Here is a 23,843-nt window from a genome sequence, read left to right on the forward strand (position 1 = left end):
ACGTTAATATGAGCTTGTTTACTTCACTTTTGTCTCCATATACAGTCGCATAAATATAAACTCAAAGAAATATACACCAAATTCAGTATGTTAAATTGGAGCCAGAAATAATTACAAAATACTTTTTTGTTTTAAATCTAAATTAATGGTTTAACTCCATAAACTGAAAAACACATCTGCTTCAACTTAGTTTTAATTTTGAGAAAAGCGCTTAAAAAATATTTTTGTAATACATTTCTGTTTGGTGATTTAAATGTCTAAGAAAATGAACTGTTGCTGAGAATTTACATACTTTTTCCATATATTGTAAAATTTCTGGTGACATAAAATGACTGAAAACTTAAGATCAAGTTTCAAAAACCTATTAAACTACTTTCATTTAATCGTTTCAACAGAAATGCTTATACATATGTTTTACCGTTTGAATGTAATTAATTTTATTTAGTGATATTTATAGTATACATAAAATACCTTTTTTTAACAGAAAATGCTATCAATAGCTTTACAGCTGTTACAAAGCTTTATAATAACTTCACAGTTTTGTATAAAGAGGGGGCTTATTGTAGGCTTCAGAACAAAAATAAATAAGCCGAACTGAATTTTGAGAATAGAAAAGTTTCTGTTAAATAACTTCCTGGTAGAGAATTTTAAATATCACCGTCGAACTCTCGATCCTGGACCAGTTTGTTCTCATTGTGACAGTAGGTCAGTATTCAGCCTGAACTGATCCTGGATCAGGGCAAACTGGAGTCCACATCTCGCGATGTTCTCGTGAAGTGACGGTGTTTCCGGTGACGCATGTGATTTTTTTTCAAAACGACCAATGAACACCGGCGAATGAATGCTTTGACTCGAATGGCCCAATCAGAGGTCTTTTTTCTGGAATTTAAAGGTCTGTGCGGCATTTTCTAACTACACAGCTTCTGCTCCAGCATTGGGTAAGTGTCCGACTGCTACTTCTGATTTTTATATTTTAAAATATTTTATATGCTTTGTGGTTTTTTTCACGTTGTATTTACTATTTTCTTACTTAATTGACAAATGTAGTTGAATTTAAAATTTGAACGTGGTGTGTTCTTATCTTGACATTTTCTCGTGCCTTAGAAAATGCACGAGGTCTTGTTATTCAAGCGAAATAATAAGCGACATAAAACTGTTTGCACAGGAATTACACCACTACAAGACCTGTTCTCTGCACTCCCTAATCACACACACACAAAATGTCCGAGAACGTCGCACGCCTGAACAAATTCAAGAACAAAGGCAGAGATGCTAACGTGAGTTTTATACGACTGAGCAAAGCTAGAGTTTACCAAAATGCTGAATCCATAATTACACGCTTTATCTGAATTTAACGCAGGAGCTCCGACGCAGGAGAGTGGAGGTGAACGTCGAGCTTCGTAAGGCCAAGAAGGATGACCAGATGTTCAAGAGGAGAAATGTGGCCGCTGCCCCGGATGAGGCGACGTCTCCCCTCCAAGAAAGAAACCAGAACTGCCAGGTGAACCTTTTAGCATATCTTGCCAAAGGCCTAAGTTTTCATATGAAGTTAATGTTTTTGGGTCCTATTTTTGTCCTACATTACTGCCAGACTAAAATGAGTAAATTAAGGGGGTAATTCTTCACACTAATTTGGTCCCGAAGAGAAGGGATCAGGTATATTATAAACGACAATGTGAAATTCACAATTGCATTATAAAGCGTCACTCTGATTTTGATGGTAATATATATATATATATATATATATATATATATATATATATATATATATATATATTATAAAATGTAGCAGTTTAGTTATAAAATATTGTTGGCCTCCTAGCATAACTTCCTAAGTCAAATTTTAATGGGCTTTGATAATCATTGACTGAAATGTGGGGACGATAACTTGCACATTATTTTTGGACTTTAACAAATATTCAGGCAGGGTGATGTAGCAATTTCAGGGGATCAGTATTGCGTAGATATATCAATTTAACCCAAGTATGACCTGGGCAACTATGCCATGAGGCCAACGATGTGCAACTCCAAGCAGGATTTTTTGGTATTTGTTCTGATATCTGCTTATAAAATGTTGTGTGTGGATGAATACTTCCTGTTTCTTAATCCTCTGTTTTTTCCTTACCTGTGCAGGCATTCAGACAGTGGACCGTCGAGGAGATCGTTGCTGGAGTGAACAGTGACAGTCGCGAGTCCCAGCTGCAGGCAACCCAGGCTGCACGGTAATTCATAATTTATTAAAATAAAGCTGCAAACCAGAGCTTTTTTTAATTATATATATATATATATATATATATATATATATATATATATATATATATATATATATATATATATATATATATAATAAATTCTTAACTCCAATGTTTCTGGTGCAGGAAGCTGCTGTCCCGTGACAAACACCCTCCCATCGACCAGATGATCGCCTCCGGCCTCATCCCCAAGTTCGTCTCCTTCCTTGCCCTCACTGACTGCCCTCCGATCCAGTTCGAGGCGTCCTGGGCGCTGACCAACATCGCCTCAGGGACGTCGGCTCAGACTATGGCCGTGGTGGACGGCGGGGCCATCCCTGCCTTCATCAGCTTGGTTACCTCACCCCAGCAGCACATCAGCGAGCAGGCAGTCTGGGCTCTTGGAAATATCGCTGGTAATTAGCAAAAATATGTGTGTGTTTTGTTTGTTTTTTTTGTTTTGTTTTTTTTTTGTTTTGTTTTTTCTTGTGCATAATTATTTACTTCTCTCTTCAGGCGACGGGTCGGCTCTTAGAGACAAGGTGCTCAAGCACGGCGCAGTAGCCCCTCTGCTCACTCTGCTGGCAGTCCCTCACCTCACTGTGTTCACTGTGAGTAGTATTTTCTTTGAAATTTGTTCAAATTCATGAGTGACATTGCCCATCCCAACATTTTCAAATTTTTTATTTTTTTTCTCCAGCTTTTGCTTTGAATATATTAATGAAAGTTAAAATGTCAACCAGCCCCTCCCCTCCGCATTACCAAAATTCTACTAAATTGGTGTCGAACGTTTGTGCAGTTAACATTTTTGTTAATATTATGTTAAATCTTTCCAGAGGTGAAAGGTCAACCACCCCCTCTCCTCCTTCAAATCAGACAAAATTGTTGTCCCGTTGATTACGGTCGTGCAGCAAAAATTTTTTCTGTTTGTGCTTTTGTATTGAAGATATCAATGAAGGTTTAAAGGTCAACCAAATGTTTGTGCAGTAAAAATGTCACTTGTGCTGCTATCATGTTGGATATTTTTTAAAAAGTCTTGATAGGTCAACCCTCTTTCACCCCCCCCCTCTGTTCACATTTACAAAAATAATCTGCTCTGCTACATTTGTGTAGCAAAAAAGGCTTCTGCTGCTTTTGCTTTGACTATAGTGATGACTCCTGCAAACTTTTTATTTTTTTAATCTTTAAAATGATGGCAGCACAAATGTTTGAAACCAGTTTTGTAAGATTTTCATCCGTAATTCACCTCATCCACCTCTAGGTGGTGTCCTTATCTAATTAAATCTTCATTTCTCCATGCCAAACTGACATCTGCCTTCTGTTTTTTTTTTTTTAAATTCCTTTCCCCTCTTGATCTCTTCACAGCCCGGCTATCTTAGAAACGTGACCTGGACCCTGTCCAACCTCTGCCGCAACAAGAACCCGTCCCCTCCTGTGCACGCCATCCAGCAGATTCTACCCGCCCTCATCCGCCTGCTGCACCAAGACGACCTGGAGGTGTTGGCCGACGCGTGCTGGGCTGTTTCCTACCTGACGGACGGCTCCAATGACCGCATTGAGATGGTGGTTGAAACCGGCGTGATTCCTCGCCTGGTGAAGCTGCTCGGCTTCCAAGAACTGGCTGTAGTTGTACGTGCCAAACTTCACAAAACTTGCCCTATTCTCCACAGCTACCACGTTTCTCCCGGCTCTTAAATAATCCACTTTTTGTCCTGTCAGACTCCAGCGCTCCGTGCTCTGGGTAACATCGTGACCGGCACAGACGAGCAGACTCAGGCTGTTCTTGACGCCAGCGCGTTGTCCATGTTCCCGAACCTGCTGCGCCACAAAAAGGCCAACATCCAGAAAGAGGCAGCCTGGACTCTGTCCAACATCACGGCAGGGAAGGACACCCAGATCCAGGAAGTCATCAATGCAGGCCTTGTTCCCTACATGGTCGACATGCTCGTGCGGGTACGTTCTGGGCACAGTTATCGTGGTTCAACTAAAACTAACAAACTGAAGTTGAAAGCATTTTGGATAAAAATGGTAATTACTGGGGGAAAAAATAACTACGAACTACAGGACATTGTGTGTTTATCTAAAACCTACTGAAATTCTAGATGCATCTTTAATTTTTGTGTTTATGAATCTATTTACAAGTCTATTGAAATGAACCATATTAAACTAATAAAAACTAGCAAACCCACTCCAAAAACTAATTCAAACAATCTGAAGTAGACAGTCGAAATAAAACTCAACTATTATGAAAAACCTAAAACTACTATAACCCTGGTTCTCGGTCAAAGACGGCAATATGCAACTAGATTAATCAATCAGTCAGAATCGGTTGTAAACTGAATAAAATCTGAAAACTCTTCAATGCACAAAGTGGAAATTTCTTATCTTTCAGATCAAATTATTTAGTTTGGTGCTTTTGAAACGTTCATTGAGAACCAGTTTGGTAAAAAATTTGTTTGAGGTGAGGGTGAAAATGTTTAATTTCCGCCGTCTCTGCAGGGTGACTACAAAACCCAGAAAGAGGCAGTGTGGGCAGTAACCAACTTCACCAGCGGGGGCACTGTTCAGCAGGTGGTCTACCTCGTCCAAGCCAACGTTCTTGAGCCGCTTCTGAATCTGCTTTCCTCCAAGGACAGCAAAATCGTCCTCGTCATTCTGGACGCCATCACCAACATCTTCATGGTGAGATGTTGAGACCAAGACGCATGAACGCCACGGCTTTCTGTGCAGCTTTTCACGTTTCAAATTTCCCCCATGTCAGGCCGGAGATAAAATCGGAGAGTCGGACAAACTGAGTCTGATGATCGAGGAGTGCGGTGGCCTGGACAAGATAGAGGCGTTGCAGGCTCACGAGAACGAATCGATCTACAAAGCCGCACTCAACCTGATTGAGAAGTACTTCTCTGAAGAGGTGGGTAGAGATGTTCGACCATTAGCCTAGCCTGACGTGTTAAACCGTGTGTGACGTGTTCCCGTCTGCTTTCGTTGAAGGAAGAGGAGGTGCAGTGTGTGATCCCTGAAGCTACTGATGACGGTTACGCATTCCAGATCAGTGAAAACCAGAGCACGTTTAATTTTTAAACGACTTGTTGCTTTCACTCTGTACTGTAACCTCCCACTGCTACGGTCTGTCCTGTGTTCATGTTACATTTGCTGATATTTGTATGTATTGTACATACTCCTTTTACAACAGAACAAATGTGTAAATAAAGCTGTTGGATCATGTTTGCCAGTGTTCACTCTTTTTGTCTTACTTTTATAAACTGCATTAAACTTTAAATACTGACCAGGTTTAGTCAAAGACTTCATCTTGCAACAAATTTTAGAAATGTGTGAAACATTTTTACACATTTGACATGTCATTAACTTCCATCCCTTGTTGCACGGTAAGGTTTTTGTTTTTTTTCACAAAAAAACAACCTTACTGTGTATTTCTGGTCTAGTTTCTAGTGTAAATATATTAGTGCACTTGAAATAAGACAAATGAGTAACTTTTCAGAAAGGTGTTTAAATCAATTTCTTAATATTGATAAAGTATTGGCAGATTATTGCATTAATAACATGAGAAAAATGTATTTGTGAAATCTCAGTGGAACTAGTTCATCATTTGACTTAAACTCATTTCTGAAAAGTTGCCTGTAAGTCAGTTTTTGCCTTTCACTAGAAATTGGACCAAAATAATTTTGGTCCATTACTTCTTTTTTTTTGTGGTTTCTCAATTGACAGAAATGAACCAGATAAAAGTTTATTCTAATTGGAGGTGGAAAAGCTTCCATGTTTGTTTAAAGCTGCATTATCTGAGTTCCCAGCTTTCAGTCTCAGGTTCAATATCTACCTTCACAACTTTCCTTTGAGATGGGCATCTCAAAGGAAAACAATGTAAAAGTAAATACTTTTACATTGTAGTAATGTACAGAATATTCAGAGTAAATGTTGGCAAAACAAATCCATGCAAACAATTTTTTGGCATGCTCTAGTAGTGTTTCAAACACAAAAAATGCTCATTACTTCCAGTTAAAAGAAACATGCAAGATGAAAGGATGGAGAAAATCTGTGAATATGAATTTAAGACAACAGTCTCTTTGTTTGGTTTAGATCTGGCCTTTGGAATGACTCCATGTGTTCTGTGCCCAAAATTCAAGATTGGTACGAACTTGATCCATCAGCACATGCAGCAGCAAAACTCACAAGATTATTTTCTTCATTTTCATTTTGTGTGGCAGATGAGTGCTGTCAAGTTTGGCCCCTGTGACAAAAGATCTGGTGCTCTGGGGTGCGTCATCTGGAAGTTGGACCTCTGTGCCAGTCTCAACTCTTTAGCAAATTACTAACAAGATTTGAAAAGAAGAGCTATCCGATTATTAAATCAACCAATCTTCATATTAATTTAGAAACTTTTCCCTACCCCTGGGAAGAAACGCATCCGCACAGCATGATGCTGCCATCTCCGTGCTTCACTGAAATATGTGGTTAACTTCCGCCAAAGTGGACTCTACAATATTTAGAAATTAGGTGACTTCTGAATGAAAAGTGGTTCCTCTGGACTTTTTTTTTTTTTGATGTGTCTGGAAATGCAATTGCGCGTTTTCATTGGTAAAACCGAAAATTATTCATTTGGTATTTATGTATTTTTAAGATGACAGATTTGTTTGAAGGTAAGTAGGTGTAGCTCACCGTCGCCGCACAAGCGCACAGTGACCCCTGTGTGTGAGTCACGGTTCAGCGCCACATGCTGAAGAAATGCCTGTCTCTCCCCCTGAGAGTGCTGTCGTCACCGGTCAGCTCTGGAAGCGGGACCTACCCCGGAGGCTCCGCACTTCAGCCGTGGAGGAGCTGAGAGGAGCCCGGGCCAGTCACACAGGCTCTCTCCGAAGATGTGAAGATAAACACCGCGTTACAGCACCGCGTCCCCCTCACTTTCCAGCACCGGAGGAGACATTTTTCATTTTTTTCTTTTTCTTTTTTTCAGTTAAAGCAGTCAGCTGCAGCGCTTTTTATATTTACGTTCTTCCCTCTTTTCTCCCCTCTTTCTTTTTTTAATTTTTGGCATTTATGAGCGGTCGCTATGGCAGTTCTGTCCACATCCGGGCTACAATGCTTTGACTCCATTATTGTGTAAAACTGGCGGAGAGGTTCATTAAACCTTATTATTATTATTTTTTTCTACATCCAACGACACGTTTTTAGTAGGCGCAGTGAAGGCTCGGATCAAGAGGAGATGTCTAACCAAGGAGTCCGGCGGAATGGCCCCGTCAAACTGAGATTAACAGGTAGCCAACAACGCTTTTTAAATCCCCAAATATATTCCCACACACTTAGCTAGGGGAGGCTGGGTGTATTTGCTGGAGGTGAACAGTTCCCATGGGCCATGTCTAAAACTGGCGGAGAGGTTCATTAAACCTCAAGAGGGCTCTCCCGTCTTGTTGTTGCGACTCTTTCTACAAGAGCTCCACGTTAATTTAATTATGAATTTATTTCACGTTGCTGGCTTAAATGCGGGAACAGGCGAGACAGAGCACGAGCGAGCGCTGCATTTTGATATTATTGTTCTTGGAAATAGTCTGAGCCCTGCGATTGTCGCCAGTATCCACCTCCACCAGACATAACAGGGTTCCCGGGGTTGCGCTGCTCGGTGCAGTGCAATGCGATGCAATGGTTTTGTTCTGCCTATTTTATCTCTACTTTGGGCTTAATGAGGAGTGGAAAAAAAAGATGAGCACATTAAGAAAAAAAGAGCACGTGATGTATTGCATTTCCAGATACTTAAACACATGTGTGCCTTCCAACTGTGGCACCGCTCTGCTTGACAGACGGACGGCTTCCCATTTAAAGTTGACTAGCTTGGGTTAGCCTAGCCAGTTAGCTCTAACCAAGCCTTTCTGCCAGAACAAGGCTCGGTTTAGACAACAAACAGCTCCACAGGTCACGAGAGTTTATAACTGGCTCTAAACAGTGTGCAGTGGCCCTTAACTGTCTTCAGACAGGCAGCTGGCTCCTTTGTTTGTTTTCCTAGTTAAAGCAGGTTATTATTAACCCTTTCCTGCATAACAGTAGATGTTTTAGGAACATTTTCTAGATAATTGTTTCTCAAAGGAAACGATTTGATGTGGAAGAGCATTAAAATACATTTTGATTTATGTCAATATTGATGTCTGTGTGGGTTTCAAAAGCTGTATTATTATTTTTTTTAAACCTGAATATACATTGAAAAGTTGTGATCGGAATCAAAGGCAATTGGTCAGTTAAAAATAAAAAATAAATAAATAGTATTATTATTATTATGAAAGAGCTACCATTTTCAGTGCTTAAGATAAAGATGTCAGTTATGAAGCATGTAGGTTTACACGAAAATTTAAAAATAGAAGAATACCATATTTGAGTACAGTAAGGGCAAATTTACAGCATAGAAAAATACAGAATAGTTATTAAAAAATTGCATATCCCAATTTTTAAAAACTCGAAAGAGTAAGAAAATTTAAAAATGCACAAAATGTGCCTGCATATTTGTGCATACAAAACAACAGGGTTGATGAGTTTGATGTTAGTTTTGTTGGTTATAGTCCAGGAGAAAGCACCTTTGATAAGGCTCCTTTATACACCTAGGATGCAGTAAAAAAACATCTGTAAAATGTGGAACTTTAAAAAAAATACTATAATCAGTGACGGAGAATATCCTGCTTTGAAACAAAAATGCATTGCATCATTAAAAAAACAATTCTGCAATTAAGATGTACTTTTATCTGTTTTGATTGGAATCCAATCCTAATTCAGTAACACATAAAAGTATTCACTACAGCAGGCAGCAATTTGAAAGCTGCTTCCTTGTGTATATGGTTTGATTTAGATCTACTTGTATAAAAGCCACTTCGTTTGATAGTGTTGATGTACTCTGCCCCCTACAGGCTAATGAGTGCAAGTCAGTAAAATATTTCCTCAAACCTGCAGGGCAGTTGTCAGTCAAAAATGCTGAATCATCTTTTATTGTCATCATACAGAAGGACAATGAAATTTGTTTCAGTAACAAAAATAAAGACAAACAACCAGCATAAGTCGAGGGCAGACAGGTGCCTGATCTTATATTTTAACAGTGCTTCTATAATTTGACACATCATATATTTTACACCAAATAACTCCAGACTCGTATAATTTTCACAGTTTTGAAAATTATACGAGACTTGATTTTAGAGAGTCGCGATATATCAGCCTTTTTATCTGCATTGGTTAACTTTTGATAAATCAGGATGGATGCCATGAGTAAAACTGGGCTGGTATCGGTAAGCGATGTTTGTTTCCATCTTGTTTCCCTTTATGTATGTGTTTCTGGGGAGGGAATGTAGGGCGGCCATGTGATATTTGTTTTTTCAGAGTGTCAGAAGGATTGGGAGATCTATATAAATTTGCAATACGACTAAATATCGGTCACTGCTGATGGCAGCCCAGATTTTCATATCGGTGCATTCCACATTGATTTTACGTTGGGGAAGAAATTGCAAATCTTCTGTCCATGATTGTGGACATCCATGGCGCCATATGACCTGAAATTTATGCTGTTACTCCTTTGCAAATGTTTTCGTATTCATAGAATATGACAGTTTTTGAAACCAAGACAACGTGCTTTGCAGATTGCTGTGGCTGCATAAATTTGAGTTTCTTTTTTTTTTTCTTTTGATTTATAAAACTGAAGTAGAATAAATCGCAAGTGCAACTACATCCGTGGAAGTGGAGCTGGTGACTGTGTTTGTTATTGTAGAGGAAGCAGGTCAGTGTTAAACTGTATTATTATTGTTATTATTATTAGATCAGCAGTCCCGCCTGAACCAGTGGCCCGCTCTCACCTCTGCGTTATGATTCATTGTGAAACATTAACATGTGATCCCTCTGCAGCCGCATTATGCTGTGCTGCTCTCTCTCCCCCGCTCTCTCTAAACCACTTGGTTTGTGCCTTTTTCAAACAAACAGGGAAAAGAAGGAGAGGAGAAAAATAAGGGTTTACATGAAAGCAGTTTGGTGTTTTGACTGGGACGGGGGTCACACAGCTGCCCTTTATTTGATCTACAGCCAGGTCGTGACCTAAATGCCTTTTAAAGGGGCTGTCTGCTTCCACCAGGACGAGAGGGGGGGCAAAATGAATGTTCAACCCTGCTGCGGTTTCTGTCTGATAAAAAGCAGAAACTTTGGGTAGTTTTAGTTAACATGGTCAAGGACGGCAAGCTTTCGACCGTGTTTGTGGTTGTTCCGTGTTCGTTACTGAGAATTTTCACGCATAACTTAGGGGCACTGCAAAACACTGCAAGGGTTTACTTTAGAGAATAAAAACTCCCAACATGTTCCAAGACAGAGAGAGGTTGAGAGTCAGCTTTGCTGTACGTCTTTCAGCCTTCCTGTTATCTACCAAAAATATTGCTCTCTATTGTTCTCAAAGAAGCAGTTTACTTTTTAAATGGCTTCTTAAGCACTTTATGGATCCTAAAAAGTTTGATCTGAAATTGGACTCTCTTGTAAAGATGTTTTTCTAGGCACAAATATTATACAAAATGTAATTATATTGAATTCTCATAACCACATAAGACCATAAGGGATGCACCAATATGGAAAATTTGGGCCGATATCGATAGGTTAGTATTTCTGTTATGGACGATAAGTAGGGTGCACCGATTGCAGTTTTCTGGCCGATTACGATCTGTAAAAAGCCTGACCTGCCGATTCCGATTTTGGCCGATACTGATTTCTTTTGTCTGAAATGTCGCTAAGTTCTGCAAGAAAGTCGCTAACTTTGCAACAGTAGCCACTGACATGATCTGGTGGGACGGTCTGTCAGTCAAACCGGAGCAGAAGAGGACAGCGGCTGATTTTTAGACCTTTGCCGATAAGATCGGCTTCACATGGAAGTATTGGCTGATCTCAGAAAATGAAGAAAATTGGGCAATATTATCGTATATCTCCGTAACTTTTGGGACAATTTATCATCTAGCAAAATTTGTTATCCCGACAGGCCTACTTATCGTAGCTTCATATTTTCCCATTATAGCACAGTCCTAATTCTCAGGCCTTAATATTTACCCTCTCAGTGATAGGTGTTCTGGACACATCACCTTCATATCTTTCTTACTTGAAAAATATTCAGAACCAGAGCGTTTTGTCATGAATTCATTTCAGTGCTGCCCTGGTTGACCTGCAGTTCTCTCCTGCTGGAATGCTGGGAATGTGAATGCTGTGAAAAATGGCAGGAGCCTGCAGACCAGCTCTCCTTTTGATGCTGAGTAACCCAGCACAGCACCTTAAAAACCCTCGCTTCAGGAACAGCTGCACGTCCGGATCATTCTCATTCGCTCGCATGTATTGTTCTTCTGTGGCCTGTCACCATGACAAATGTTGCTGGGTGTTAAATTATCCCAGAAATGATTGTGATAAATGACAATATTGTCATTTTGAGATCATTTTCAACTGTAATAATAAGAATGGCATATTAATGCAATACCCTCTCAAAATTGAACTAAATTGAATTTCTGAAGATTTAACACTGAAACTGGAAAACAGGTTAAATAATCCAAAGTAAACAACAATAATTAAAATGGATTATGAAGTTTCAGTGGTCAAAATTACATTTCAGAAGATAATAGTAATCAGTCAGCTTAGACCAGGAAAACAGGCAAAAGTAGCAGGAAGTGCAAACTACTTCGAATTGGGTGTCAAATGTTTGCAGTGTCTCTCAGGATGCAGACTTTTCAATAATATTAAACTGGAGCATCTCTTTAACAACTGTTGTCCAGATGTAAACTATCTCACTTGTTTCAGTTTATCATGCGATGTATTGATTAATTGCTTATTGGGACGGGCTTACTCACTCTTGCGTTTTCTCTTGGGTCTCAATTAGGTTCCTTTGAACCGTACAGGGTCGGTGTGACAGAACCTCGACACCGCGGTTGTCCATGCTGAGGCGAGGCTCGTCTGTCGAATGCGCCTCTGCAACACGACTTCTGGGTTTTCTCATTTTTTGGATCCTGACACGTAGCTGCTTATTAGCGTCTCCTCAGCGAACGACGCGTCGCTACATCTGAAGCAGCTCCTATAGCTGTTTGCCTCGTAGGCGTCCATTTGAACCAGATGTTCCAGATGTTTGCCAGCTTCTAAACTTAAAACAAAAAAAAAGCTTCTAAAACCAAGACTTTGGAGGGCGACTCGTCCCCCTCCTCCTCCTCCTCTTTTTCCTCTGCTGCCGTACAGCTGATCACTTCTATGTTATGTCACATGTAAACAGAGCTAATAGCATTACATGCTCCGCCGTCTGGGGCATAAATTACACCATGAAAGCACGGCTCATTGCTTTGTGTGATCATTCATAAATTCTCCTCTGGCTCTTGGAGTGTAGTAATTGAGTTGGGGGCGTGGAGGTGTGCTTTCTGTACAGCTTCAAATGGGATGACATCACTGGAGGCAAAGCCACACAGAGCGTCTTCCTTCGGATGGGATTAGGATTTTGCAATGAAAAAACAAAAAGAATCTGAAGTGTAGAGACTTTTTTTTTTTTTTTTTTTTTGTTTTTTTGCTGTTCAGCTCCACATTCTCAACGTCTATTGTTGCTCCGTCCGGGGGTTTCACGTGTGACTCGTCGAGCATATGGTTTGCTCGTCTGAATTCTTTGGCCCGATGCGGATTGGCGGAGAGAGCTATCTCAGTGGGATTCCCTAAAAGTCTCTACTCACATTCCCACCTCTTCCTCTTCCCTCCTGTTCTTTCCGACTGTAAGCGTCTTCCCCCCTCAGGCTGAAGCACATTTCAATATTTCACCTCCCACCCGTACCGACTGAGTTCCTACGCACTCCTAAAGAGCATCTTAAAAAGTCTTACATTTATGCATCTAAAATTAAGGTCTTAAGAAATGTCTTAAATTTATTTTAAAAGTTAAGTTTGGTCTTAAATTTTTGTTGTAGCAGAGCTATTTACTTGTTCATTCTCAATAAACTTTTCTGTCAGGCAAACATCTTCATTATGTTCTGTGACTGGAAGATATTTGAGGCTACCGCTAACTAGCTGCTAACAGGGCTGGGCAATAAATCAGTAACAATATGTATTGCAATACATAATATCATTATCGACTGATATGAAACGCTTAAATACGTTTTTCAGCCATATTGTCCAGACTCAACAACTAATAAACCCTTGCTAGCTGGCTAGCAAGTAGTAGTAGTTAGCCAACAAGCTAAATATCTACTGCTCCAGAGCCAGCTGCTCTACCATTAATAGGGGCAATTAGTATTGATCATTGTTCTAATTGATCTAGTCAGCCAGCTCGCAAAAAACAGAAGTAGCTTTTTTGCCAGTTGGGTCATTTCTGTTGCAAACCCGTACGATACTACGTGCATTCTGGGCAACAAAACCTGGCACTACTATATAAATTGTGCAATTTTCTTTCCTTTCATCATTATGGTCTTGAAAAGGGTCTTAAAATGTCTTAAATTGAGTTGGTGAAACCTGCAGAAACCCTGTCTCCACTCTCCAGTCTGTCATGCTTCTTTTTTTCTCCCCACGTTTAATTGCCGACGATTAGCAGTCGATGATGCTGCAGCTGTTTCTGCAAAACTGGAGGTTGCCAGTGCTGTTATGTTTGGAGGAAAACCTCGCTTTAAAAAAAAAAAGGGGGTCCTGTCTGTTAGATGACTGACAGTTGAATGGGCACAGATGCCGCCTGAGAAGAGAACAGACTTGTTTTAATGATGCAACAAAGGCTCTTGGGGTTTCACACTGGCCCCACTGTGTGGTGTGGCCTGAAAAGGCTCGAGGTCTCTCCTTTTTTGTGTGCTTCTTAGTCTGACTGTAGTCCACAGATGAGGGGGGTTGTCTTTGGATCTTTGTTGGTTAATTGAAGAAGATTTCCCTGCAGCTGGGCATTGAAGGTTGGGAGGCAACGGGGGGGCTTTCTGTAGAGGCACAGGACCTGACGATCAAGGAAGTTTTAATGTGGTCTGCCTTTGCTCTGGGTGCATTCATGTGGTCTCAGTCAGAGCTGAGTGTTTTTTTCTTTTTTAACAGAGTGGCTGTATGGAAGTGATTTGAGTTCATCTGGGTGTTCAGACAGGATACGTCGTAAATACGCCGTGATTAGCTACATGTGGTGAGAGGGGCCTCAGTGTGGAGATGCATTTTAAGGGCAACGTTTCCTCCATTTTCTTTTTTTCTTTTGCTTTGAGAAAAAACATGCGAAAGTAAACAAAATGATCTCGAGCGATGAGGGGGAGTTGAAAAAATGACAGTGGGAAGCTGAAGCTGTTATGGAGCATAATTGGGTGATTCTCACGAACCCAGTCATTTGAATGTCTAAGAAGATTTTAAAGTCATACTCATGAAAATTAAAAATAATTCACTTTTATTTGAACAATCATCATTTCTAATATTTGGCACAGTTAATTGTTAGTTACCAAAATATTTTTTTAAATGTTTTTTAACTAATTTTAGAGTCAGAAATTCATTACCGTAATGCGTCCACAGTAAAAAAAAATGCTTTCACCTCAATTTATCATTGTAATTATTCAAGCTGGTTTATAAAAAAATACTACCAACTTGTGTAAAATAATGTAAACTAGCTCAATATTGTAATATCTAATGATTTCCTATTAAATAATAAAATATATTTTAATAAAAGTGAGTGTCCAGAGGTGCAAAACTCATTACCGTAGCACCTTGTTCGAAGTCCTGTTAAATTTATAGAATTTTTTAAAATTGAGTTATTTTGACCCATAATGTACCACAAAGAAGAGAAGACAAAATATGGCTAAAAAATAAGATTGTTTGACATATTTTGATTATGATAATTGTTATGTTTCTCCTTGCATACGCCTATTCGCACACCATAGGCGATCATTACCGTAATGTGCATTACCTCATGTGCTTAAAAAGTAAATGATTAGATATTTTTCTGTAGAGAAGATATCAGGGAATTTGTATTGTAGGTGAAAAAATTTTAGCTGACTCACCATGGCATGCTACCATTTTAAGCTATCTCATGCGATTGTCACTCATTACCGTAATGCACAACTTTCATTACCGCGTAATTTTAGACCTGTTGTGGTAATGAAAAACAAGATTACGGTGATGAACAGTGTCTTTTTGAAATGAAAACATAGATAAATACATAGTGCATTTAAACTTTAATACTCCTTCTTATTGTTTTTTTTACACAATTACAGCAGTTTTTTATTTACTTCCTACTTATGAAAAATGGTTATACTATTTTATGGCAACAAATATTAATTACCTAATGTGAAGGGCAAAAGGAAGTAGTGCTGGATATCAATTAAAATTTCCAAAAATGCTTAGATTCAGAGGGACCCATTTCAACTCATGATCCAATTTGATGGTTTTTCGATTCAGTTAAGGATATTCCGCTATCAAAATTTTACTTGGAAGGTGAATGAGTGAAAGAAGATGTATACTGGGGGCAGTTCTCCTGGACTGGCAGCCCGGGGGGGTGGTCCACCTACAGAGTATGCTCCAACTACAGAGGGTTCTTAGGCCTCCCTGGTAATGTCTATTCTGTGGTTCTGGATTAGTCGAATCTAAGCTTCAGGAAGAGCAGGTTTTTGTCTTGGTCGTGGAACACTAGACCAGCTCTACACCCTCAGCAGGTCCTGGAGGGTCCGTGGAAGTTCGCCCAATCAATCTACATGCGTATTGTGAACTTGGAAAAGGTGTTCAACCATGTCCTTCAGGGAGCCCTGTAGGGGCTGACAGTTAGTCGGGCTGGTTTCCGGTGAGAGTTGGACTCCGCCAAGGCTGCCCTTTGTCATCGATTCTGTTCATTACTTTCATGGACAGAATTTCTAAACGCAGCCAAGATGTGGACAGGGTCCGTTTTGGTGGCCTTCGCATCTCTGCTTTTTGCAGATGATGTGGTCCTGTTGGCTTCATCAGGTCATGATCTACAGGTTTAGTTCCCAGTATATCTGTAGTCATGGATGGGAAAATGGAGTGAGAAATTGACAGGTGGATTGGTGCAGCGTCCACAGTGAAGCATATACTGCTTTTCATTGTAAGCAGTAATGGCTTTCCATTATGGTTCAGCAATATGCAACATTTTCTCAGTTGCACTGGTCTGCCCTGGTGAAGAGAGAGCTGAGTCAAAAGACAAAGCTCTCAATTTACTGGCCAATCTACAACCCTTCCCTCATTTATGGGATGAGATTTGGGTCATCACCAAAAGAACAAGATCACAGCTACAAGAGGCTAAAATGTTTTTTCTCTGAGCTCTCCTGTAGAGCTCTCCTGTAGAGACAAGGTGAGGAGCTTGGTCATCTGGGAGGGACTCAGAGTAGAGCCACTGCTCCTCCACATTTAGAGGAGCCAGTTGAGGTGGCTTGGGCATCTGGTGAGGATGCCCGAGCCACCTCAATAAATAAATCACCCTTACATAAGAATAAATGAATAAAAATAAATAAAAAAAACACCCAGTGAAGGACATAGCCTATTATCCAGGTCTGTGTAATATCGATTTTTGCGATATATATCAATATTTTCTTTCCTAGAAAAAAATCGATATAGTAATGCAAGTATTGTAACATCCAACTGTCATCTTGTTCACTCATTGCTTGCTTCGCCGGGAGAGTGATTAGGTCATCAGGCTTAGAGTGATTCCTTCAGATGTTAAGTGTCAAGGTTAAAAAGGTATCAAACTATTCAGAGCAGGTACTTGGTGCACTTTATTTACTTCACAAATGCATGTAAGCTACAGTTTGTACTGTTTCAATTAAAAGAAACATGTTTTCTCACCACTTCTTTGATTCATTTTGTCCAGCTGTCGACTTTAAGTCTGTGTCCATGTCCAACTAGAGCCAGGTGTTGTGTAGTTGGTGCTTTTAATCAGTTTTCAGTTAAATTAATTCAATCCAACTCTAAGTCACAAAATGTCACCAAAATCACTCTGTCCCTCTAAAATCTTTCAGAAAATTGCAAAAATGTATTGAATTGTATTGTTTGCTGAATATCGCAATATATATGGTATCGTGAGCAGAATATCGTGTATTGTATTGTATCGTGAGATTATTGAATCACTACAGCCCTACTATTCCTGAGGATTGATGAATTCGTCCAATTGCCCAACCTTACATTCCAAGCAATAAGCAGAGATGAAAAAAAGTCAGTTGTGGGTTTGTTTCCATGGCTCAACGTTGGTAAAATGTTTAATTTGCAGATGTATGTTTTGTTACATGCCATTTTATTATTTATGTGTAGTTAAATGTTAGTGTAATTATAAAGTGTTCATTACCGAAACATTCTTATTCATTACCGACATACGTTTTTTCATTACCGCTATGCTCATTTTATGATAATTTATTTAGATTAGATAAAAGAATTACATGAACTTTTTAATTCCTCAATGAAATGGTCAGACTCTTTTATATTATGGTTGTGTTGTTTTTTCAATTTAATGATTTAACACAAAATTAGAACAAAAATAGATTTTAAAAATGTATTCATGTTACGGTAATGAAATAATTGTTTACATTAAAATAATAAATTTTGTTATTAATGACTATTCTTTGTTGGTACCTTATCCTTTGTGGACACTGAAGTCCATGGTGTCCAAAAAAAGTGGAAAAATGTTTTTATGGCTTCATATTTCTTCATCAAAATTGTGTTACGGTAATGAATTTATTTCTTCAAAGTCAGACTAAAATGTCTAAAAATACCTTTAAAAATATGCATAGAGGTTATAATTTTACATTGAAAGATAAAATTAGATTGTATTTTATAAAGAAGGTGTGTTTTTGTGTGCATACAATGCATTTTTATTTTTGTTGTAAGTTGTACAATGTTCGTGAGAATTACCCAATTGGTAAACATTTGGTTTCCCTCCCGCTGAGAGCCTCCCGACAATTTAAATAGTTTCACCAATTAATTGACTTGCCGGAGTTTGGGTTTGGTGTTGGTTCAGCTGCGCCACGGCGATGACGAAGCTTTCCACTCTCGGTCCTCCTTCAGAGGGATTGCTCCCTGGCCTGAACATTTGTCCAGACGTCACCTTTGGCAGAACGTTCCACCGTTTGAAGTTCACTTTTAATCATAAAGGAGAGGTGTAGCGCTTGTGTTACTCAGTGACATGCCAGAAACGTCATAACGCTGGGTGGCTTACGGCTTTAGCCTGTCCCTCTGTGTAAACAGTAGCCGATGAGCTAGCTGAGTGGATGCCTTGTGTGGTTTATGGAGGCCAGCCCTTCCTGCCAAGCAGATCATCAACGCGTCATTACGTCTGCTTTGTTGAAACAATTTCAGAACCATCTGATTGGAAGGAGACCTTAGACGTAGCAATACAGATCTAATTATTTTGTTTTATCCTTTTCAACTACGCACTAACTTTGTCATGGTGTCTTTGATGGAATCCCAGTCAAATATTTGTGGTGTGTACCCAGACAGAAAAAGTGTGAGAACTTTTGCAAAGTGATGTATATCGAGCTATTGTTCCAGAACAGATTGGTTTCTGGTCATCTAGTAATTCAACAAGCTGTAAAAATTAGGGATGCATGGGGCGGCGGTTTCAATTTGGGTGGTTGCCCAGGGGAGCATCAGGAAGGGGTGGGGTACCCAAAAGCTAGAAAATACAATATCTGTCTGTTGTCCCCTGATAGTTGTATGCATGTATGTTGCAGTAAGTTTCCCTTAGTTGCTGTTGAATACTGGAAGACTGCATTACCTGTTTTCTGCTTTCATTAAAAGTTCAACAGAAGGAGGGGCTCATTCTGGGCACCATTCCTGGAGGAATCTGATTCTTGTGACGTATCGGCATCAACGTCGGTATCGGATAATTTTTGAAAGAATTTGTTTGATTAGTTAAACTGGGCCGATGTTAACAACCAGTGTGTTTGTTTCCTTCTTGTTGCTTTTTTGTTTTGTTTTTTGGAAGGGAGAGGAATGGCTGTATATCATATCAGTAAATATCGGTTATCGACCACAACGGCAGCATTGATATCGAACGGCGATATCGGCCCAAATTTTCAAATCAGTGCTTTCCTTTTTAAAAATGCAACAATCTATGAAGAAATGCATTTAATTGTTATTTAATCACTAATCACTTAAGTTAAATACCTTCAGTCTGCACTGATAAATTAAAGCTGTTTGGAGCGCCATTGCTGTGCAGTCTCTAAAAGGCTTGCTTCTATTTCCAAAGCCTATGTGAAGTATTTCAAAATAACTATAATTAACCGCAAAGAAGCAACCCTTAACTTGCGACAAACCTTCATATTCAACACCTGACAGAAACCTTTGATTGTGCGTCTGAACCGGACCAAATTTACAAGTAGAAGACATCATCTGTGTCTCATTGCAATGAAAAGACAAAGTTCTGTGTAACCTCCTTGAATATCGGTTCTGAATAATGTTGCTTCGTCCCCAGTCAGAGGGACAGAGTGTGTTTTATGTAAAGGTCCATCGTCCTTCTGTTGGGTTTGAGTGAGACCGTCTTCAGAGGCCGGTTCTGTCAACCTGACTGTGGTTTTTAATGGGTCAGAATTGGATTAGTGGTGAATGTGAGGGAAGGGAACTTCCACTGACGGCTAAATGGATATTCGGCTCCTGGCTTTACTTCTATCCTCCCTGGTTCACTGTCTGCATAATCCAGCTGCGGCTTTGCCCCCGTTTCGGTCCCATCTCTTAAACTAGAAATCCCTTTGAAGTTGGACCTGTCGCAATTAGCAGTAAATCAATCAAGCGCATAACAGATGACAGCATGATTTATAGTTTTTCTCTTTTCTCTCTTTCTACCAAAAACTCAATGACTAAAGTCTTCAATCTGGTGCTTTGGTCTCAACTAGCTTCCTTTTTTTTTTTTAAATAAATTTTATTTACAGAGACTTCTTAATTTATTTTATTTATTGTTTCTGTTGTTTTCTTTATTCATTTAGGGTCAGAATGTTAAATGTTCATTAGAATTTGAAGAGAATTAACCTGTGGCATTATCATACCATAACCATTTTACTATGTCTCAAAATAACAATATTATCATTTATCACAATAATTTCTGGGACAATTTATCGTCCAGCAAAATTGATTATGACTGCCTATTTGAAGTTGCACTCTGTGTAGTCCTGATTGTTCTAGAGTAGGGTGTCCAAACTTTTTGTCACATCAGTCAAAATTGTTCAGTTTTCATGGGCTAAGAAAAAAACCCTTAAATCAAGCAAATAGTTGCCCAGTTTTTATTTGTAGGACAGGATACTTTTTGTAGATCCACAACATTAAAAATAATTTTTTGTGTTTTGCTGTATTAAATCTTTCAGCTTCCAAAGTCTTTTAGTCTCGCTTGAACTAAAAATTTACTGCCAATTAGAAGAACAGGATTTCTGTCGCTTGCGTTCAGAACCGCTTACTACGTTTAGCTGAGTTTAACGTGTTCAGTAAAAGCCGATTTATGTGCAATAAAGTCGGGTTTCCAGAAATGGTCTCTGGATAGACGTGGCTCGAACCTTTTATAAAGGCTTGTTTGTGAAAAGGCGAATACTTTGTGTTGTGGTTAACAACATAAAATGATGTCGATAATAATTATTAATCTGGTTAAAAACAAAAAGTTTAATTCTTGAACAAAAAAATCTGACCAAGGGGCACAAATGGTTATTTCCACTAACTCATTTTCTTTCTTTCTTTGCAAAATACTAATACTTTTTGACATCTTTTCCTTTCTTGTGACATTACCACCACAAACTATCACTTATTAGTACAGAACTCTGAAGCGGAAAAAGAAATGACATGCGTTTCTGAAAATGTGACATGTCTTTGAATTTTTCTCATTCTACTCTGACGCCACCAAATAAAATCCAGCCAGGTGCCTTTACGCGAAACACGGTGGTGGCAGCACCATGCCGTGAGGATGGAACTAAATCTGGAACGCATCAGACTGAGCGCAGACTTGCCTTTCATAAGAACAAACAAGCTACAAACATGCATCTGGCTCTACAGCGGAACAGTTTGATCAAACTACATCCATTTATTAGACTGAGCCGATGGCTTCTTCCTAAAACCTGATAGACATGAAGCCATTTTGCAAGGAACAATGGGGGAAAATTGTCTGTCTTTAGATCTCCTGCAGCTTTTTCAAAGTATCGATTTAGGTGGCTGGTTACAAGAGCATGATGCACTTTTTAGATTGTTTAAGGAAAAGAACAACATTTTGCGAGTATGAATCAGCAAACAGGGATGTGCTCAGGCTCTGCATCTAACTATATTCTTTCAGGGTTAACTCTGCATAACATATGGAAGGTCCTCCAGTCTGCCGTGTTGCCGACTGAGGGGTCGTTTATGCAAACACAAGACGCCAACAGCTGTATGTTTGGATTCGCACAAGATCGCATTTCAAATGGAAGCTCTGCTCAAATGGAGCAAATCCACAACAGGATTGTTAAAAAAAAGAAAAGAAAAACAGAGATTAAATGCACTGTAACCTCCCACCCCCCCACCACCGCCGCACATGGCGGTTGTTACTCATCCACTTGAATATCGGTTTCTCTATGAGAGCGAGTTTCATTATGTGTAACCGTCTGGTTGATAAAAGTTGTGGTTTGCTTCACAGGAAGACGGTAATGAAGCTAACCTGCAGATCAAAGCTGAAACAGGAGTGCCTGATGATTCACCTCTTGGGCAGCTTCTTCTGCAGACACTGTTATCAGTCTTATTGGGAAACGCTGGTTCCGGTGTGTCTGACAGAGCTGCAATAGATGTGGGAATGATGGTTGTTTTCCTCTTTCTTTCCTCTTTAACAAACCATATGTTAGAATTTTCCATTTTATTTTCGACTGAAATAAATTTATCATCCATCCAAAAGTCAAAGATTTATAATTGACGGCAAGAATTTTAACTTTGGATAGATGTCAAAGTGCTGGCTACGAAGTGCCTCTTTGAAGTGTTTCATGTCAACCAAACACCTTTAATTTGGGTTTCTATGTAACATTAGCAGCATACGCCTGCTAATATGCTAATGCGCTAATAGTAGAGCCATTTTTTGTTTTAGCTCTTTTGCTAGCTTTGACAACTTTTATCGCACTTGGTTTCCCTTAAGAAATCAAACAAACTAATATACTTGGCTGTTTTGTAAGCTTTCTGTTGAACATAGTTCGACATCTGTGCTGAAGTTTTGCTCATTGCTGCGTTATGTTATGAATTCTTCAAGTAGTTAGATGTTTGTGTTGATGCTCTCATTTTGAAGTGGATGAAGACTATTTATACGACAATCCCATTTCTTCTCTTTTTTCCAATAACTTTATTACAAACAAAAAACAAAACGGAACAAAATAAAACTTAGAAAATAGTGAACAAGATATAAATACAATATCTAAGGACATTATAGAACATGCAAAGTAAAATATATCAAAATTAAATTCTGCTCAAATACTGTCTTTAAAGGGGACATGTAGTTCTGGTGTAGCAGAACTAAACTTTTTAGTTTGCAGCGCCATCATTCTAATAGACCAATGCAAATTAGATCCGAGATTTGAAATGAATGGGAAAGTATACATTGTTTTAAACAACCTTTACAAATAAACTAAACTGTCTGGGTTCAAGAAGCACATTTTTCTTCAAGTGTACCTGTAAACCCTACAGGTATTTGTACATCTAGAAACTGGGATTTTTAGCCATTCCTCCAAAACAATTCTAGTTCAATTAAATTGAATGGAGAACATCTCATAAATTTTTAAGTATTGAGACAGATGCTCAATTATACTAAGTGGGGGAAGTTGAATGTCCTTTAATTTAAAGCAATGCATTATATGAGTAGGGTATTTGTCCTACTCTGCCCTAGTCTCAAGTCTTTCGCTGCCTTCAACCGACTTTCTTAGGGTTTCCCTCAACACCTCTACTTACACTAAGGTAGGGTAGAGTGGCCTCTTCGGGTGGGGAATGTGGTCTTGAGACTGGGGCAAATGGAGGAGTTTAAGTACCATGGGGTCTGGTTCATGATTGATGAGAAATGGTGTGGTGTGGGGTTGCAGAAATTCGGAGGCTATACCGGTCTGTCGTGGTGAAGAGAGAGCTGAACCAAAAGGCGAAGCTCTCGATTTACCGATCAATCTACGTTCCCATCCCCATCTACGGTCATCATCTTTGGGTAGTGTCCGAAAGATCAAGATTGTGGATACAAGTGACCAAAATGAGTTCTCCGCAGGATGACGTGCAGAAGGGAGTATGTTTCTTGGCTGGCCTGGGAACGCTTTGGGATTCCCCTGGAGAATGGGAAAAGGGAAGTCTGAGGAAGTTGTGAGTCTTTCTACTTAGGCTTCTTCCTCCGCAACCCAATACTGGATTAAGCAGAAGACAATGGCTGGATGGATCTTTATGTTTTTCAAGATTTGTCAGAAATCTTGGGAACCAATCAATTTCCCTCCCCTTCACTATTGTTCCTTTTGTTTACTACGTCAGATTCCAATAAAACACATTGAAAGTTGTGGTGGCAGCATGACAAAATGTTCAGGCACCAAGAATACTTCCAGGGTATTTTATTTGGGCCGGTCATGCCACTTGCTAATGGTTGCTATATGGATGACTGAGCGCATTGTGAAGGCTGATTATTGCCTGCAACTACATGCAGCGTCATTCAGCTGTGCCTTTTGATCAAGGGACCACCCCCGTGGGTTA

General features: G+C 39.4%; 2 protein-coding genes across 2 annotated transcripts in view; both read left to right on the forward strand.

Moving 5' to 3' along the window:
- The first annotated feature begins 835 nt into the window (after positions 1-835).
- Positions 836-5,456, forward strand: kpna2 (karyopherin alpha 2 (RAG cohort 1, importin alpha 1)). Its single transcript, XM_015012716.2, has 11 exons — positions 836-938; positions 1,166-1,277; positions 1,361-1,501; positions 2,134-2,222; positions 2,379-2,647; positions 2,748-2,842; positions 3,597-3,860; positions 3,951-4,184; positions 4,731-4,913; positions 4,993-5,142; positions 5,223-5,456. The coding sequence occupies exons 2-11, from the start codon at positions 1,221-1,223 to the stop codon at positions 5,310-5,312; spliced, it is 1,572 nt and encodes a 523-aa protein (XP_014868202.1). The 5' UTR covers positions 836-938; positions 1,166-1,220; the 3' UTR covers positions 5,313-5,456.
- A 562-nt stretch (positions 5,457-6,018) lies between these two features.
- Positions 6,019-23,843, forward strand: part of smurf2 (SMAD specific E3 ubiquitin protein ligase 2) — a 69,235-nt gene continuing 51,410 nt past the window's right edge. The window contains exon 1 of the mRNA XM_088008136.1: positions 6,019-7,501. Coding sequence (XP_087864262.1) covers positions 7,450-7,501 — 52 coding nt within the window. The 5' untranslated portion in view covers positions 6,019-7,449. The remainder of the gene's footprint in view (positions 7,502-23,843) is intronic.

Source organism: Poecilia mexicana, unplaced genomic scaffold, assembly GCF_051168715.1.
Source record: "Poecilia mexicana isolate PSO_F unplaced genomic scaffold, ASM5116871v1 scaffold_8, whole genome shotgun sequence".
In the NCBI taxonomy this organism is placed as follows: domain Eukaryota; kingdom Metazoa; phylum Chordata; class Actinopteri; order Cyprinodontiformes; family Poeciliidae; genus Poecilia; species Poecilia mexicana.